Below are 18504 nucleotides of genomic sequence, written 5' to 3'. Positions count from 1 at the left end.
TCTATACGATCACTTATATCGCTCTATTATGCGTGAGAATACTTTGGAGCAGATTTCCTAAATTAAAATCACTTGGAGCGGATTTGCTGGTGTTTTTAACAGTCTTATGTCCAACAATATGTTGTTTTTCCTTGTTCAAAAACTTGGTGGGCAAAATAAAATAGGGAACCCTGTATTAGAGGGTAGTACACAGCAACGATACACTAACAGGGAGAAAACTAAAGGAGCCTGTTGTGAGGATATATTAGTGACCACCTGTTGATGCATAGAACCATACACAGGACATGTTATGAACATAAATGTGTTGCACATTATCCACACTACTGCTAGAAATACATGAAAATATGTTGACAAAAAAAATACCATTTCAAAACAACTTCTCAGAAAAGAAGGGAATGCCTGGTTTATCACTGGAAGAAGCTGCGAGCACCTGTCTGTGTTTATTTTACCTTTATTTAACTAGGCAAGTCAGTTAAGAACACATTCTTATTTTCAATGACGGCCTAGGAACAGTGGGTTAACTGCCTTGTTCAGGGGCAGAACGACAGATTTTTACCTCGTCAGCTCGGGGATTCGATCTTGCAACCTTTCGGTTACTAGTCCAATGCTCTAACCACTAGGCTTCCTGCCGCCCGTATGCGTGTGCGTGTACTACTAGGACTTAACCTCCCCCTTGTTTAAAAGATTACCAGGTGAAGACCGCATGCAGACCAAGAATGAGTCCTGAAATTGCCCTGCATCTCTGTGGCGTGGTGCTGTGCCTAGAAACAGTTGATGCAGAGGGCCAGCTGATTACAAACCCACTGTGGACAAAAGCCTAAATCCTGGACACACAAATGTATGCATACACCACACACACTTTTACATAGACATACAAACAGAAGCAATAGCCCAAAAACAATGTTTGCCCATTAATTTCTATATTTCCACTGCATTAAAGAGGGTTAGTACATTAAGTCTTGCTGTTGGCTGCTCTCAGCAGACACAGCTGATGCACAATACTGTGAAACCAATCCTCATTTAACAATATGAGAAAATAATGGTTTATTGTCTGGCCTCTGCTCCCACAATCCCAATGAGAAGCCAACCAGGTATCCTACTCCTGCCCCACTACAGAAGAGCCCACTGCTGAAATAACCCACAACAGCAGAGGATAGACATGACCCGGCGCTGGGTAATTACATGTCTTTTCTCCATCACTCTCTCTCACTCACTGGTTCAATCTCTCCCCTTTCTGTTTACCTCTGCCTTTCTATCGCTCCCTCCCTCTCCCTGAGGAATAGTCCCTGTTTAGTATTCTGGTTGATGAAAAAGGTCAATAGAGGTCAGTTTAGGACTTCTTTTATTTTAGAATGTATTTATTTGCACCAAAGTAAACAAGTGATAGACAACAATACAGATAAACAAATAAAAACGGTGTGCAGGTGTGGTTGGGACTCCTGTCCACCTCTGCAGTAAAGGGAGCAGACTGTAATTATGTTAATAGACCTGCTACCCCCTGCCTCCGCCAGTCTGCTTATCAACCCTGCCTTCTGGGGCTGCTCGCTGAGATCTGAACACACACACACACACACACACACACACACACACACACGACCGCACACACACGACCGCACACACAGAAAAAGGCATGCACGTACGCGCGTAGACCAGACACACGCGATAACAGATCCAGTTATCACAAAGTAGAACAGCACAGGTGTCCAGTTTTATCCTTGCTGTATCGATTGGATGCTAGTGGTGGTGTTGTTGTTATAGACCCATCAGATCTAGGCCAGGCAGGACAGGAAGAGGAGACATTGTTTAATGAAGTCCCCCTCCATCTCCTCCTCCTGACCTCTGGAGGATAGCAGTGTGAACCCAGTGTTCACCGTCGACTGTTAGTTACTACACATCTCTGGTACGGGGACGGAGGCGCCGATAAGAAGAGTCCGATCACATGCACGGGGCTTGACCCACCTTTAATCATGTCACATGTATATTTCGATCAGGCTCATTAAATGAGAGGGAGATAAAAACCAGAAAGGAGGAGGTGAGATGAAACAGTACACAGCGAGACAAGGAGCAGGGCCCGACTAAGTTGTTGAGCCACGGGTGAAGTCTTTGATGCTGCTGCTCAGACAGTGTGGAGAGAGATTGGCCCTGCTGCCTTTGATATTCATCAGAGTGTGGGTGTGAGGAGACAAGGACCAGGACACAGAGATGGAGGGGCCTGAAGAGGGCTAACAGGTGTGCTGCTGTGGAGGAAGTGGAGGAGGAGAGCATGGGATTCTTACCTGTCCCACTCATTGGGTAGTAGCTGGGTGAAGGGGAGAAGACCTGCGAGGCAAAGTCCTCAAAGGTCATGACCTCTCGGTGGTTCTGCACGATGGCCTCCAGGTACAGCGCCCGCTCCTCATAGCTGGGGCCAGGGTTAAGGAAAACCAGAGGAAGAGACCTAGAAAACAGCTGATTTACAGCCCAATGAATCGAAACAAAAACGCTCAATTCATCAATGCAGGAACATAGTCAATCAAGACAAAACAACAGGTGAAGAAAACCCATCGCACCGTCACATAATAGAGAAATGAGCCTCTCTGACCAACAACAGTAGCAGACACAGACAAAAGGCAGCATGAGTAGACAGAGGAGTAGTAATAACCAGACCGTTGGAGAGACAATCACCCTGGCCACACAGCCACAAATGGGAAAGCAGTCACCAAATAAAAACACTACAGGCATGAGCCTCCTCTCGCCTCGCCTCTCCTTGGCCTAGTGGTTAGAGCGTTGGACTAGTAACCGAAAGGTTGCAAGATCGAGCTGACAAGGTGGTTCTGCCCCTGAACAAGGCAGTTAACCCACTGTTCCTAGGCCGTCATTGAAAATAAGAATTTGTTCTTAACTTCTTGAGAATACAGGGGGTGCTATTTTCCCATTAGCATAATTTGCTCTACAGATTAAACTGCCTCTTATTCAATTATTGCTCTTACTATATGCATATAAATAATACCATTGGAAAGAAAACAATCTCTAGTTTCTAAAACCGTTTCAATTTTGTCTCTGAGTGATACAGAAGTCATTTGACAGCACTTTCCATGACCAAGAAGAAAAAAGCAAGATGTGTATGCCAGCTTCAACGCTCTGCCTATATATGGTCGTGCCCCCTATGACCCGAAACACACCTCATTGGCCTTCCTCTGGGTGTCAAGAGGACGTCAGAGGAGAAATTCTTTGTTTATCTGGTACTGACGTGAAATAAGACCTATTTCTTTGGCGTGACCGACAACTTCCTGTTTTCTGATTCGCACGAGTTGGAGCTGCGATTGTGTACTGTTTTGCTGGCGTTATGGATGAAAACTATCTCCGTCTCGAAGTTTGTTTGATACATGTGACCAGATCATCGTAATGTATGTTTTTTCAATATAGTTTAATCAGATTATTTGAATTTTTTCGGGAGTTTTGTGGTGTTCCGTTGTCTGAATTTATTTACGTTTGAGAGATCCGTGCCACTCGACCGGTACCTGTGCTAAATGGAGTGGGAAAGGAACAATTCTGAACGGAACCAACGACTCATCTTGACAAAGGACACTTTGATCAACATTCTGATGAAAGATCAGCCATAGTAAGACCCAATTTACGATGTTATATCATATCTGTTGTGCATGTGAACTGGCCGTGGGCGCCTAGCCGAATCTGCCTGGTATAGCTATGCTAATTTAGCGCTACATTTTGTTTTCGTTATAAAACATTTCATAAATCTGAAATATTGTTTGGATTCACCAGATGTTGGGCTTTCAATATCTGTACGCTGTGTATTTTTCTGAAATGTTTTAAGATGAGTAATTCGTTATATGACGTTGGTCTCTGTAATTGTTCTGGCTGGGTCAGCACTATTTCAGATTGCAGCTGCAATGTAGAACTGTGATTTATACCTGAAAAATGCACATTTTTCCAAAAAAAAACTATGCTATACCATAAATATGTTATCAGACTGTCATCTTATGAAGTTGTTTCTTGGTTAGTGGCTATATATATTTTTATTTAGTCGAATTAGTGATAGCTACTGACGCAGGAAAAAGCTGTTGGGAGTAAAAATATCGTGTCCTTTGCTAACGTGGTTAGCTAATAGATTTACATATTGTGTCTTCCCTGTAAAACATTTTAAAAATCTGAAATGGTGGCTTTATTCACAAGACCTGTATCTTTCATCTGGTGTCTTAGACTTGTGATTTAATGATATTTAGATGCTACAAGTTACTTGTGACGCTATGCTAGCTATGCTACTCAGTGGGGTGGGGGGTGGGGGGTGCTACCGGATCAGGGTTGGTGACTCGTGAGAAGTTAACTGACTTGCCTAGTTAAATAAAGGTAAAATACAATAAAAATCCCTGGGCACTCTAATAGAACCCCTGCTGGAGACAGAGAGATGCTCTCGGACATCCCTCCCACACTGGCACTTCTCCAACCCGTCAGGGGGAAAATTGTAGACATTTCAAATTCAGAGTGGCAGGCAGGGAGAGCAACCTGGGAATATGGTGCCGGATGGATACAGACAGTCAGTCAGGATAGAACATAACAGAATAACAAAAAGGGCTCAAAATGCTGCTCTCTCTGTGTGTGTGTGTGTGTGTGTGTGTGTTAGAATGTCACTAACTATGCTAGCTGTAGGTTTCTGTCTTTCCTTCTAGATAACTGCACCTAACAAATGGTTATTCAGTCACCTCGTCAAGAGTCGACCCAAACAGGCATCTACTAGAGCCCCCGACTCCAGGAACCTGCTGGGCTCATTCCGCTCTCATTAACAGACTGCTGCTTGTAGTAAGTGTTGCTAGGCTGTTGCTAGGGCCCCTCTGCTCTGGTAGAGTGTTGGTGAGAAGAAGGGCTGGCACTGGAAGTGGATGTTACTGGGAATGTGTATGGGCTGGACTAAGCTGGGTTGGCTAAAATGGAATGGACTGGGCACATGCTGGCACAGCAGGGGTTGAGGCAGGCATGACGAATGGCTGAAAGGCAGCCGTTTCAAACTGGGGCTGACGGGCACCTGAGCCTAGGGCCTGGGCCAGCCTGAGGACAGGCAAGCTGCTCACCACACGGTGGGAGGGAGAGTGGCATGGAGAAAGAGAGGGAGATAAGCTTCATTGGTGCAGCAAGTCTGTTCTAAATCCACGGAGTAGGGGCAACACAAGGGCATGGGTTAAGATCACCTGAGCTGTGTGTGAGGCTGCCAGTAAAGATAGCTGTGAGGCTGCACAGTCATCTTTTACCTGCCTCCAGATCCCGCTGATTCAACCAGGAGTGGGGACACAATAGAGAACATCACAGACTTTGCTGCCATGGCAACCCAGGTCACAGCACAATGTGACGGGTCAAATCCCGGGTTTTATGAATGTACGTGGAGATAGGAGGGGGGGGGGGGGGAAGAGAAAATCTGTAAACCGAGAGAGAGTGAGCGAACGAGCGAACTCCAGTCCACTGAGCCAACAGAGCCATATGGTTGTCCATTATCAGAGATGCAGATGACTGTGTCCCGGCCTATTACTGAGATTCCTAAAGCAAATATTGACTCCAGCTGGGGTGGCCCTCCACTCTCCTCTGACACACACCTCTCATACACTCTGTCGATTCCTCTACCCACTATAACCAACGGGGAGAGAGAGATCAGGAAAGAGATGGAAAGAGAATCGACTGAGTGCAATCAGTAAATGCACGGCTTCTGCGGATTTGAAACTTGTAGCACATAAATCCCTAGAAAAGCTCAGATACAAGGTGAGTGGTAATGTTGAACTAGAGACTCTATTTCTATGGTCCCCTCCCTCTGTCTCTGTCACTAACGACTTACAGGCTTGGTACAGAATGTTCCCCTACATGTGCACAAAAGCTGTTCCTGCTTGCCTAGCACCCAGTAATTAAATCAAAGGACAACGACGGAAAAAGCATATCCACGTCGCGTTCGCCAAACCCACTGACCCTTCCCTGGGCGACAAACATGCGGTCTCTCTCTCTCTGTGGCAACACATATCTGTTAAGGAATTACCTCTTCAGATGAAATGGCCATTACTCGAGATATGGCTATGTTGGTATGTTATTTATCATTTACTGATGTACCTGGCTACTGTAGGCCCCTGGCTACTGTAGGCCCCTGGCTACTGCAGACCCCTGGCTACTGCAGACCCCTGGCACTCAAAACCATTAGGCTATACTACAGGGACCTTGCCAGGATGAAAACAACAATAACTTTCCGCGGTATCAACGCAATACAAGTCATCCGTAGAACAATTGTCATTTCACAGTTGAACTGTTAAGTAAAAAAGAGTGGTCGAGAGGCTTCCAGAAGCATGTTCTACCACTAAGAATCTCCCAATATTCCCCCAAGTTCCAAGGAGCTGCACATTCCCATTAGGGAGAGGAGAGGGAATATCCTGTCTGTGAAGCGTGTCAGAACGCTGCATGAGCAACTGACAAACAAACCTCTTCAGTTAGACGAGATTGTAAACAACCTGTAACATAAAATAATGCTCTGACGTCACTCAACAACAAGGTCAGCCTTTAAAAGAAACTGTGAGAGAAGGAGAAATCACAAAGGTATTGGTTATGACCAAAAAAAAGCACATTTCAAATCCACTTGACAATGGCAACGACAATGGAGGCATTTAGTAGATAAAAGTCATCCTCCAGCTCTATACAAGCCCCTCCTCTAACTCTGCCCCCATGGTGCTCACTGGTACAAAAGGCAGTGACTTAAGGCTCAGATAAAGCCGGTGTGTGGCTGTTGGGTGATGTGAATTGTACACACACCACACATGGAGCCTCCACCTCTGGCACTCTTATAAACAAGCCGATGTGTTCCCTGAAACAGAGGGCGCACGTGTGTGTGCATGTGTGTCTGCACGTGTGTGTGCATGTGTTAATGCATGATGCATATGTGTGTGTGTGTGTTTGAGCGTAATGTCCAGATGGCAGGGTGGCCAAGGGGGAATCCAGGGTCAAGCGCCTTTATGGATCAAAACCAAGGTCAGGCAGCAGCAGTGGGCCATGTTCAAGGTGAATAGGGCCTCAGATGGCTCTTAACAGGCTGCTCTGGCCCAGGACCCCTACACCCTCTCTCCCTCCCTCCAGAGGGATCCGTCCTCAGTCTCTCTCTGCATCCTCCCAGTCCAGAGGGACTTATATTGAACCTCTGCGCATCCCCCACGCCCTTGTCCTCTCCCTATCGGGCATTTCAGACAGACAACTTTGGGATGATACATTTTTGTTTCCCCGCAGATTATTTGGAAACTGTGGTCTATCTGCTTTGTACAGTCGTGGCCAAAAGTTGAGAATGACACAAATATAAATTTTCACAAAGTCTGCTGCCTCACTATTGCACGCATCACAGGTGTAATCAGTCCGAAATATGTCAACTCAGAGTAGGCCTAAAATACAATGGAGACATCTCCTGTAGAAAAATAAACATGGCCTACTCAGATACTGCTTGGAGTTGCACTATGGTGCTCCTTCATCGACTCTTTGACCAAATGTACATTTCACATAGGGAAGAACTAACGTTTTCAGAAACATCTCCTATTCTTACTTACAATAAAAGTGATTGAAAAATGGCACAAGACATTATTCACCATTCAGTTACTATTGGGAAAAATATGATGCAAAACACAACCAAAACCAACTGCAAATTCATCCTACACGATTGTAGTCACAACTTAAACGTTGTCATTGTGTGCAAGAAACATGGGACAAACGACTAAACTTTTGACTACTTTAAAACCCTGTAAGTGAATTTGTCTGAATACTTATGGCTTCTTCAAATGGGGGAATAGATACATAAAGTGCTTTCATTTTTAAATGGTGAAACAGACATGTATGAAAATACCTTGAAAGAAAAGCTGACATTCTGTACTCACTGTCATCTTATATGAAACATTCTATCGCAGATACTGGAGGACAGAGCCAAACACAAACATGTAGCTTCACTGTCCAAATACATATGGAGGGGAGTGTATACCTGTTGATACTTGAAGAATATAACTTATCATTTTGATATCATGAATGGTTAGTCCTTGCATCCATAACTCTGTATATGAATTTGAGAGTCGTTACATTTCTCCAGGCCCGTCCCTCAGCTTTTTACCAAAACAGATTGTTTTGTTATTGTTTCAATCAAGGATTTTAGCTTCAAGAAGATGTTAATATTTAGATTCGTTTTTTTAAAGAGACTTTGTTGCCCTATTGCTCACTGGAGGTCCTACAAGAGAAACATTAAAACCATTAAAGGCCCAGTGCAGTCAAAAATGTGATTTTACTCTGTTTTATATATATTTCCACACTATGAGGTTGGAATAATACTGTGAAGTTGTGAAAATGGTGATAATGCTCTTTTAGTGTAAGAGCTGTTTGAAAAGACCAGCTGAAATTTCAGCCTGTTTTGGTGGGATGCAGTTTTGACCTGCCTGGTAAATTAGTTAATACACCAATAAGAAAGAGAGTTCCAAACCTCTCTGCCGATAACAGCTATTTTTCAGTTTTCCCCTCCCCACTCAGACCAGCAGAAATCTTGTCAGAGAAATTTCTCTTAGCCAAGAAGCTATTTTTGTTTTAGACTATTTTAATTGATAACAATCGCAGTAAGGTACTTAACCCAGAAATGATTTGATGTTAAGATAAAAACGGCTGCATTGGGCCTTGGGTATCTGGTACCATGACTCTTCCACCACCAACACCTTCTAGCTGCTAGTGTCATCCTAGAATAGAAAGACTGATGCTCTAAGTCTCTTTCTTACAGATATATTCCTTTGCTTGAAAGTACAGTCGTGGCCAAAAGTTTTGAGAATGACAAATGAATTTTCACAAAGTCTGCTGCCTCAGTTTGTATGATGGCAATTTGCATATACTCCAGAATGTTATGAAGAGTGATCAGATGAATTGCAAAGTCCCTCTTTGCCATGCAAATGAACTGAATCCCCAAAAACCATTTCCACTGCATTTCAGCCCTGCCACAAAAGGACCAGCTGACATCATGTCAGGGATTCTCTCGTTAGCACAGGTGTGAGTGTTGACGAGGACAAGGCTGGAGATCACTCTGTCATGATGATTGAGTTTGAATAACAGACTGGAACCTTCAAAAGGAGGGTGGTGCTTGGAATCATTGTTCTTCCTCTGTCAACCATGGTTACCTGCAAGGAAACACGTGCCGTCATTATTGCTTTGCACAAAAAGGGCTTCACAGGCAAGGATATTGCTGCCAGTAAGATTGCACCTAAATCAAACATTTATCAGATCATCAAGACATTCAAGGGGAGCGGTTCAATTGTTGTGAAGAAGGCTTCAGGGCGCCCAAGAAAGACCAGCAAGCGCCAGGACCGTCTCCTAAAGTTGATTCAGCTGCGGGATCTGGGCACCACCAGTACAGAACTTGCTCAGGAATGGCAGCAGGCAGGTGTGAGTGCATCTCCATGCACAGTGAGGCAAAGACTTTTGGAGGATGACCTGGTGTGAAGAAGGGCAGCAAAGAAGCCACTTCTCTCCAGGAAAAACATCAGGGACAGACTGATATTCTGCAAAAGGTACAGGGATTGGACTGTTGAGGACTGGGGTAAAGTCATTTTCTCTGATGAATCCCCTTTCCGATTGTTTGGGGCATCCGGGAAAAAGCTTGTCCGGAGAAGACAAGGTGAGCGCTACCATCAGTCCTGTGTCATGCCAACAGTAAAGCATTCTGAGACCATTCCTGTGTGGGGTTGCTTCTCAGCCAAGGGAGTGGGCTCACTCACAATTTTGCCTAAGAACACAGCCATGAATAAAGAATGGTACCAACACATCCTCCGAGAGCAACTTCTCCCAACCATCCAGGAACAGTTTGGTGACGAACAATGCCTTTTCTAGCATGATGGAGCACCTTGCCATAAGGCAAAAGTGATAACTAGGTGGCTCGGGGAACAAAACATCGATATTTTGGGTCCATGGCCAGGAAACTCCCCAGACCTTAATCCCATTGAGAACTTGTGGCCAATCCTCAAGAGGCGGGTAGACAAACAAAAACACACAAATTCTGACAAACTCCAAGCATTGATTATGCAAGAATGGGCTGCCATCAGTCAGGATGTGGCCCAGAAATTAATTGACAGCATGCCAGGGTGGATTGCAGAGGTCTTGAAAAAGAAGGGTTAACACTGCAAATATTTACTCTTTGCATCAACTTCATGCAATTGTCAGTAAAAGCCTTTGACACTTATGAAATGCTTGTAATTATACTTCAGTATTCCATAGTAACATCTGACAAAAATATCTAAAGACACTGAAGCAGCAAACTTTGTGGAAATTAATATTTGTGCCATTCTCAAAACTTTTGGCCACGACTGTATGTGTTAGCCTACCTATTGTATTAAAATGACATCTTTGCTGCATTATTCACACTCTCAGAATCCAGTAGCCTTTCTCTCTCTAGTTGGGCGTGCGAGATCAAGAGTGCCTAGTATATGTGTGGTCTCAATGAAATAGAATAGACTGACCTTGCACGGGCAGAGAATGACAGGCAGTTATCTTTCCAAGGAAATGTACTTAAATATAATTAGGCTATAGTTTAATACATTGCCTATAAATACAAAAGCATGTGGACACCCCTTCAAATGAGTGGATTTGGCTATTTAAGCCACACCCGTTGCTGACAGGTGTATACAATTGAGCACACAGCCATGCAACCTCCATAGACAAACATTGGCAGTAGAATGGCCTTACTGAAGAGCTCAGTGACTTTCAATGTCGCAGCATGCCATCTTTCCAACAAGTCAGTTCATCAAATTTCTGCCCTGCTAGAGCTACCCCGGTCAACTGTAAGTGGTGTTATTGTGAAGAAGAAACTTCTAGGAGCAACAACGGCTCAGCCGCGATGTGGTGGGCAACACAAGCTCACAGAACAGGATGGCCGAGTGCTGAAGCGCGTAAAAATCGCCTGTCCTCGGTTGCAACACTCACTACCGAGATCCAAACTGTCTTTGGAAGCAACATTAGCCCGGATGGCCATTTAATTAATTGTTCAGCAGTCTTATAGTTTGGGGGTAGAAGCTGTTAAGGAGCCTTTTGGACCTAGACTTGGCGCTGCGGTACCGCTTGCCGAGCAATAGCAGAGAGAACAGTCTATGACTTGGGTGACTGGAGTCTTTGACAATTTTATGGGCTTTCCTCTGACACCGCCTAGTATGTAGGACCTGGATGTCAGGAAGCTTGGCCCCAGTGACGTACTGGGCTGTACGCGCTACCCTCTGTAGCGCCCTACGGTTGGATGCAGAGCAGTTGCCATACCAGGAGGTGACGCAACCTGTCAGGATGCTCTCGATGGTGCAGCTGTATAACTTTGAGGATCTGGGGACCCATGACAAATCTTTTCAGTCTCATGAGGGGGAAAAGGTGTTGTCGTACCCTCTTCACGACTGTCTTGGTGTGTTTGGACCATGATAGTTTGTTGGTGATGTGGACACCAAGGAACTTGAAACTGTCGACCAACTCCACGACAGCCCCACAGTCTTGGGTGAACAGGGAGTACAGGAGGGGCTAAGCACACACACCTGAGGGGCCCCAGTGTTGAGGACCAGCGTGGCAGATGAGTTGTTGCCTACCCTTACCACCTGGGGGCGGCCGGTCAGGAAGTCCAGGATCCAGTTGCAGAGGGAGGTGTTTTGTCCCAGGGTCCTTAGCTTAGTGATGAGCTTTGTGTGCACTATGGTGTTGAACACTGAGCTGTAGTCAATGAACAGTGGATGCTCACATAGATGTTCCTTTTGTCCAGGTGGGAAAGAGCAATGTGGAGTGCAATTGAGATTGCGTCATCTGTGGATCTGTTGGGAAGGTACGCAAATTGGAGTGGGTCTAGGGTTTCCGGGATGGTGGTCTTGTTGTGAGCCATAACTAGCCTTTGAAAGCACTTAATGGCTACCAATGTGAGTGCTACAGGGCAGTAGTCATTTCAGGTTACCTTCACTTTTTTGGGCACAGGGACTATGGTGGTCTGCTTGAAACATGTAGGTATTACAGACTCGGTCAGGGAGAGGTTGAAAATGTCAGTGAAGACACTTGCCAGTTGGTCTGCGCATGCTCTGAGTACACGTCCTGGTAATCCGTCTGGCCCCCGCGGCCTTGTGAATGTTGACCTGTTTAAAGGTCTTGCTCACATCGGCTACGGAGAGCGTGATCACACAGTTGTCCGGAACAGCTGGCGCTCTCATGCATGCTTCAGAGTTGCTTGCCGCGAAGCGAGCGTTAAAGACATTTAGCTCATCTGGTAGGCTCGCGTCACTGGGCAGCTCGTGGCTGGGTTTCCCTTTGCAGTCCGTAATAGTTTACAAGCCCTGCCACATCCGATGATCGTCAAAGCCAGTGTATGTTATGTTTACGCATTTTGATATTGTCCATAGGGCACACAAATGCTGGGACCATGGCTGTCAAGTGAGCTGTGTCACATACGCCTAAAATAACTTTGCGGGACTGCGGTTGGGTTCGAGAGCAGTTCTTGCTGTAGCATGTTTGAGTCTGACAGAAAGCCAGGGGGAGCAGTATGAAAAGCTGCGGTAGCGGGAGGGAGAGGGATAAAGAAATCAGTCCCGTGCAGACCTCTACCTTGCACAACATCACTCACACATACTGCTCTACACACAGAGTAGGGAGGGACATACGCATACATCTGGGATTATCATTCATACCGGCCAAAGGAGTAGGATTATTAGTCCACCAGAACAGCACAAGGACAGAGTTAATGGATAGCAGCGTGAAAACAAGTATTTCCTTTTCTGTCAAGTGGAACTTCCAGAGGACTGGAAAGCAGCCCTCTCATCCTCTGAGAATTGTACAAAACAAAAGGAAACCACAATTTTAGGCTTTGGGATGGGAGCTGGCAGTGTGAGAGTTCAGGACACACCAAGAGGTTAATCTGTTGAGAGGGCCTCACAGAAGGGGGGCTCCACACTACTGGTTTAGAGTCCAGAGGAGAAAAGGGCTTTAAAACCCCATCCTGAGGTCGCCCTCTCACAGGCTAGACAGGAGCTGTTATAGAGTGAGAAATGATGCTGGCTCATCTAACCAATAGGCGGCGCCATCACCGGTCCTAGGTTGGTAACCGTTCTGTGAGCAATCAAGAATGTTGAGTATTGGTCTCCATGATAGATAGCGTTGTAAATCGGTTCCTAATAAATGACAAGTAAAGATTACATTCTGTGTCCTCCAATTATATGTTGGTCTATTCAAGATACTACATTCGGCGACGAGGCAAAAATCTGAAGTTTTCGGTGAGACTACGGAGTTTGAGTTGAACGGTGAAACTACCGTGAGTGAATATTAGCATGCTAGTTAGCTAGGAAAGGCTAAACGAGTGAGACCGATCGACGTGGGGAAGCTAGGAAATACTTTGCCTTCTCTTTGGCAGCAGTGACTGGACGATGGACAGGATGGCAGGCACAGTAGGATCGGCGGCACCATTTGACAACAAGACACAGTTGTGGGAAGAATATTGCGAAATTCTCAACAATTTTTTTGAAAAGGGCCATTCTACTAAGCTGCGTGGGCGCGCAAACCTACACCTTGATGAGGAATTTAATGAGACCGGCAAAACCAGGAGAGAAATCATTTGAGGACTTGATAAGTCTACTGAAAACACATTTCAATCCTAAACCGAGTGAAATAGTACAAAGGTGGAAATTCAACTCAAGAAATAGGAAACCAGAGGAAAGTGGTATTGAATATGTGGCGGAGCTAAGGAAGCTAGCACAGGACTGTAACTATGGAGACACCCTCACAGTGATGCTACGTGACTGATTAGTATTTGGGGTAAATGAGGATAAGATACAGTGGAGCCTTTTATCTGAGGAGATTTTGGACATTTGACAAAGCACAGAATTACAGTCGCAGACAAAACTAGCACGAAGGCTCCTATAACGATTCGAGGGGGAAGAGAAAGACATTTGAAAAGTGCAAATTTCATACAGGAAGAGGAAGAGCGTTGTGAGGATGTGTTTACTATTCACAATACGGACACTACCCATTACTAAGGTACCTCCGCTTAGACAGTATTTAACAGTACATGGATGAAAAGTGAAATAAGAAACAGATACTGGCTGTAGCGTAACAATCATGTCAGTCAGAGTATGCTAGGCTAGGGAAGAAAGCAAAGGTTCCAGAGCTAGGTACATATTTTATCACTCTGAAAACATATACAGGACAGAAAGTGGACATTGTAGGATCAGCTAATGTGAAAGTTGAACACAAAGGAATAGTCAAATAGTTGTAGCTGGGTACAGGACCAAACCTGCTGGGGCGAGGGTGAATCGCCATGTTGGATGTGGACTGGCCTACCATGAATAGGATGCTTGACAGAAAAGATGCTCTACAGGAAGTGTTAAAGAAACATGAGGAAGTGTTCATGGATAAGTTGGGCACGTTGAAACGATTCACAGCAAAGATACATGTATCAAGTGATGCCACACCCCGTTTCTTCAAACCAAAATCAGTACCGTTTGAAATGAAAACTAAGATAGATCGTTGCCAGGACAACAAAATCATGGAACCAGTGAAGTTCTCAGACTGGGCAGCACCGTTAGTCCCAGTGTTAAAACCAGACGGTACAGTGAGATTGTTTACCGTTACTTTATAGTCACCACACAGAGTTTCATTACTAGAACAGTACCCGATTCCTAAAATGGAGGACATGTTCATGTCCTTAGAAGGAGGAGAAAAATGTAGCAAACTAGACATGAGTCATGCTTACCAGCAGATTGTGCTAGATGAAGATTCAAAGAAATATGTCACAGTGAACACGCACAAGGCACTGTTCACATATGCCAAGTTCCCCTTCGGCGTCAGCTCCAGTCCCGCTATCTTCCAGCGCACTATGGAGGAGACTCTACAAGGGATTACCCAGAGTCTCTCGATGATATTCTCCTGACAGGAAGAAATTATCAGGACCACATCCGAATACTGGACAGAGTGTTACAGCGACTGGAGGAGGCTGGGCTACGCTTGAAACGGAGTAAGTGCAGCTTCATGGAGAAGAAAGTGACATTCCTAGGACACAGGGTGGACGCTACTGGACGGCACCAATGCCTACCACAGTCACAGAACTGAAATCGTATCTGGGCCTATTAAACTACTATAAGAGTTTCCTACTGAATCTGTCGACACTATTGGCTCCTATGCACAAGCTGCTGAGGAAGGACAAGCCATGGTGTCGGCGATCAGAACAACAAAAGGCCTTCAAACTGTCAAAAGAACTGTTGCAGTCGAGCAGAGTGTTAGTGCATTATGATGAAGGAAAATAACTGATACTTTCCTGTGATGCCTCACCCTACGGGGTAGGGGCGTTAATGTCTCATCCCATGCCAGTATGGGAGGGGGGGGGGGGGGGGGGGGGGGGGGGGAGCCAATAGGGTTTGTATCAAGCACTATCACCTGCAGAGAAGAACTATTCACAACTTGATAAGGAGGGGTTAGCTATCATATTCGGAAAAGAATGAGATGGGCAGTAACACTACGAGCATATGAGTATGTTATTACTTACAGAGCAGGCGAGGACAATGGTAATGCAGATGCTCTCAGCCGCCTCCCTCTCCCAGTGTCCAAGCAGTCCGCCTCCGGAGGAACGAGTGCGGATGTTGGACCAGGAGAACCGCCCACTGATGACCTCCCAACAAATCCAGAGCTGGACACACTGAGGAGGTGGCCAGATCACAACGTGGGACCCGAGTTTGCTCCATACCAACAGAGACAGCACGAGCTCAGTGTCCAGGACGGCTGTGTGCTGTGGGAAGCTCGTGTCATCATTCCAGAGAGAGGACACACAGTGATGATGGAGTAGCTACATCAGAGTCATCTCGGCATGACCAGAATGAAAGGCATGGCCAGGAGCTACATGTGGAGGCCTAATATGGACTCTGACAATGAAAAGAAGGTCAAGTCATGCACCACATGTCAAGAGCAAAGGAAAACACCTGCTAGAGCACCACTCCATCCATGGGAGTGGCCCAGTAAGCCCTGGAGGAGGCTACACAGACTATGCAGGTCCTTTCATGGGGAAGATGTTTTTGGTGATCGTAGACGCTCACTCAAAATGGCTGGACGTATATCCAGTGAGCCCAGCTACATCTGCTGCTACCGTGCCTCAGGAACAGTTTCACTATTCATGGCATTCCAGAGATGATTGTTTCAGACAATGCTCAGTGTTGTGTGTGAGAACAGTAAGGAGATCATGACAAAGAATGGAATCACACACACGTCACTTGGGCACCACACCATCCTGCGTCGAATGGTTGGGTAGAGAGACGTTCAGACGTTCGAAGAGCTAATGAAAAAGAGAGCAGGTGACTCGTTGGAGACAAAACTGAGCAGAGCGTTGTTTAGCCATCGCGTCACAGCACATTGGACTTTTACCGGCTGAGATGATGATGGGGAGGAAAGTTGAGGTGCACGTTAGACTTGATACACCCAGACCTAAAGAGTAAGGTGCAGGCTAAGCAAGCAGGACAGAAAACTTAGCATGACAAACACGCAAAAGCTTGCAGTTTTGTAGTCGGAGACTCAGTGTATACCAAGAACTTTGGGTGTGGACCTAAATGGGAAATCACTGGGTCTGTTTCATACACTGTGATAGTGGGGGATAGTAGAGGAGTACGTAGGCATGGTGATCAGCTGTTCAGCAGACAGGAACAAGACTATGCAGAGCCAGTGACATGCAACACAAAGCTCAGTCCAGCAGGCAAGGAGTTACCACAGGACACAGGTACTCCACGGCCACCAACGGACAATGCACTTGTTAAGGAAACCAACAAAGGTTCACCTAGAGGGGAATTGCGACACTCTCAAAGAGTTAGGAAACCTCCAGCTCATTTTGGAGAGTTTGGAAAGTAATGGATATATTTGTTTCTCCTTTAGGAAGTAAGGTAGTCTACCCTTGCTTCCAATAAACAAAAGTGAAATGACAATGCAAACATTGAATCAGTTGTTCAGTTGATATAACACACTGGAAGGTTATGTTAATGATAAGTGAAGAGATTACTTACCAGCTACAATGAGAATGGTTACTGTTATTGGAATACTCATACAGTAGGTGTTAGATCTGAAAATGTTAAACTAACCAAGAGTTAGTCCAGATTTATGGGGGAAGGAGTGTTGGAGTGATAAATGATGCTGGCTCATCTAACCAATAGGCGGCGCTATCACCGGTCCTAGGTTGGTAACCGCTCTGTGAGCAATAGAGCTAGTTGAGTATTGGTCTCCATGATAGACAGCGGTGTAAATCAGTTCCTAATAAAGGACAAGTAAAGATTACATCCTGTGACCTCCAATTATACTGTGGGGAGAACAAGTATTTGATACACTGCCGATTTTGCAGGTTTTCCTACTTACAAAGCATGTAGAGGTCTGTCATTGTTATCATAGGTACACTTCAACTGTGAGAGACGGAATCTAAAACAAAAATCCAGAAAATCACATTGTATCATTTTTAAGTAATTCATTTGCATTTTATTGCATGACATAAGTATTTGATCACCTACCAACCAGTAAGAATTCCGGCGCTCACAGACCTGTTAGTTTTTCTTTAAGAAGCCCTCCTGTTCTCCACTCATTACCTGTATTAACTGCACCTGTTTGAACTCGTTACCTGTATAAAAGACACCTGTCCACACACTCAATCAAACAGACTCCAACCTCTCCACAATGGCCAAGACCAGAGAGCTGTGTAAGGACATCAGGGATAAAATTGTAGACCTGCACAAGGCTGGGATGGGCTACAGGACAATAGGCAAGCAGCTTGGTGAGAAGGCAACAACTGTTGGCTCAATTATTAGAAAATGGAAGAAGTTCAAGATGACGGTCAATCACCCTCGGTCTGGGGCTCCATGCAAGATCTCACCTCGTGGGGCATCAATGATCATGAGGAAGGTGAGGGATCAGCCCAGAACTACACGGCAGGACCTGGTCAATGACCTGAAGAGAGCTGGGACCACAGTCTCAAAGAAAACCATTAGTAACACACTACGCCGTCATGGATTAAAATCCTGCAGCGCACGCAAGGTCCCCCTGCTCAAGCCAGCGCATGTCCAGGCCCGTCTGAAGTTTGCCAATGACCATCTGGATGATCCAGAGGAGGAATGGGAGAAGGTCATGTGGTCTGATGAGACAAAAATAGAGCTTTTTGGTCTAAACTCCACTCGCCGTGTTTGGAGGAAGAAGAAGGATGAGTACAACCCCAAGAACACCATCCCAACCGTGAAGCATGGAGGGGGAAACATCATTCTTTGGTGATGCTTTTCTGCAAAGGGGACAGGACGACTGCACCGTATTGAGGGGAGGATGGATGATGGATGGGGCTATGTATCGCGAGATCTTAGCCAGCAACCTCCTTCCCTCAGTAAGAGCATTGAAGATGGGTCGTGGCTGGGTCTTCCAGCATGACAACGACCCGAAACACACAGCCAGGGCAACTAAGGAGTGGCTCTGTAAGCAGCATCTCAAGGTCCTGGAGTGGCCTAGCCAGTCTCCAGACCTGAACCC

The 18504-nt window shown here is 45.6% G+C and overlaps 1 protein-coding gene across 3 annotated transcripts in view; it reads right to left on the bottom strand.

Annotated features, from left to right (window-relative positions):
- The window catches only part of LOC139530699 (ral GTPase-activating protein subunit alpha-2-like), a 198571-nt gene that overhangs the window by 8910 nt on the left and 171157 nt on the right, over positions 1-18504 (bottom strand). For all 3 annotated transcript variants that reach the window (XM_071327329.1, XM_071327330.1, XM_071327331.1), the window contains one exon: positions 2277-2401. In XM_071327329.1, the coding sequence (XP_071183430.1) occupies positions 2277-2401 (125 nt within the window). The remainder of the gene's footprint in view (positions 1-2276; positions 2402-18504) is intronic.

This window comes from Salvelinus alpinus, chromosome 9 (assembly GCF_045679555.1).
Source record: "Salvelinus alpinus chromosome 9, SLU_Salpinus.1, whole genome shotgun sequence".
Lineage (NCBI taxonomy): Eukaryota > Metazoa > Chordata > Actinopteri > Salmoniformes > Salmonidae > Salvelinus > Salvelinus alpinus.
Note: the sequence above shows the minus strand (reverse complement) of the source record. Positions and strands in the feature narration are given on the sequence as shown.